The sequence below is a fragment of the Sinocyclocheilus grahami genome, unplaced genomic scaffold (genome assembly GCF_001515645.1).
Source record: "Sinocyclocheilus grahami isolate Dianchi unplaced genomic scaffold, SAMN03320097.WGS_v1.1 scaffold1060.1, whole genome shotgun sequence".
NCBI lineage: Eukaryota > Metazoa > Chordata > Actinopteri > Cypriniformes > Cyprinidae > Sinocyclocheilus > Sinocyclocheilus grahami.
Genome location: NW_015506239.1, coordinates 362,565 through 363,662, shown reverse-complemented (window position 1 = coordinate 363,662; position 1,098 = coordinate 362,565). Strand labels below are relative to the sequence as shown.

General features: G+C 40.3%; 1 protein-coding gene across 1 annotated transcript in view; it reads left to right on the top strand.

The window, feature by feature from the left end:
• Positions 1 to 595: 595 nt before the first annotated feature.
• Positions 596 to 1,098, top strand: part of LOC107566221 (PHD finger protein 14-like) — a gene marked incomplete at its 5' end in the record, with an annotated part of 70,341 nt that continues 69,838 nt past the window's right edge. The window contains 2 exons of the mRNA XM_016251598.1: positions 596 to 742; positions 847 to 1,017. Of these exons, the coding sequence (XP_016107084.1) occupies positions 596 to 742; positions 847 to 1,017 (318 nt within the window). The remainder of the gene's footprint in view (positions 743 to 846; positions 1,018 to 1,098) is intronic.

Below are 1,098 nucleotides of genomic sequence, written 5' to 3'. Positions count from 1 at the left end.
AATAGAAAGTTCAAAAGAACACCATTTATTTGAAATAGAAATATTCTGCAATGTTATAATTATGCTGCATTTACTGTCACTTTTAATTCATTTAATTTAAAAACGTTTGAACGGTATCATAACATATGAAAATGCATTAATATGATGCTATACACATGATATTAGCCCAGGCTAATCATCAGTTTTACACAATAAAATGTAATATCTCTTTGTTTACCAAAGGGTACTTGGTAAGAAAAAGTTTGAAGACCCCTATTTTAGGGAATAAAAAATAAAGCAATTAGTTTTGAGAGGCTGTGTTACACTATATACTGTGTACAGTTGCCAAGCAATCTAGTAGCTTGCTGCCTTAATACATAAATACAGATTTGTGTTTATCGCCATTTCACAGTGGCTGTGTATGCATTTCATCCAGTCAGAATTTTAATCAGACCCATCTATTTTATATTATTAATAACAATGATATAAAACAGGTTATTAACAACATGTCATTCATCACTAATTTTTCCTTTTCTCTGTTTTACCAAGCTATATTTCAAGATTTAAGGTCTCGTGGGAGTCTGTCTCTAAAGTCATGATCCATTTTTACCCACAGGACATTGCGGATCCATTCTTTGCCTATTGCAAGCAACACGCAGACCGCTTTGACAGGAAATGGAAAAGGAAGAACTATCTGGCCCTGCAGTCTTACTGCAAAGTGTCTTTGCAGGAAAGGGAGAAGCAGCTCACACCTGAAGCTCAGGTCCGCTTTACTCTGAGGCAGACATTGTCTTTCATACATCAGATAGGCTGTTGAATGTTCAGTCATAATTTATTTTTGAATGCTTGTGATTTCCCAACCTCTAGGCTCGAATAACCACTCGGCTCCAGCAGTACAGAGCGAAAGCAGAGCTGTCTCGAAACACTCGGCCGCAGGCGTGGGTGCCCCGAGAGAAGCTTCCCCGGCCGCTCACCTCTAGTGCATCAGCCATCCGTAAGCTGATGCGTAAAGCAGAGCTTATGGGTATCAGCACAGACATCTTCCCCGTGGACACATCTGATACCAGCGCAAGCGTGGACGGACGGCGTAAACATAAGCAGCCTGCCCTCACGGCAGAC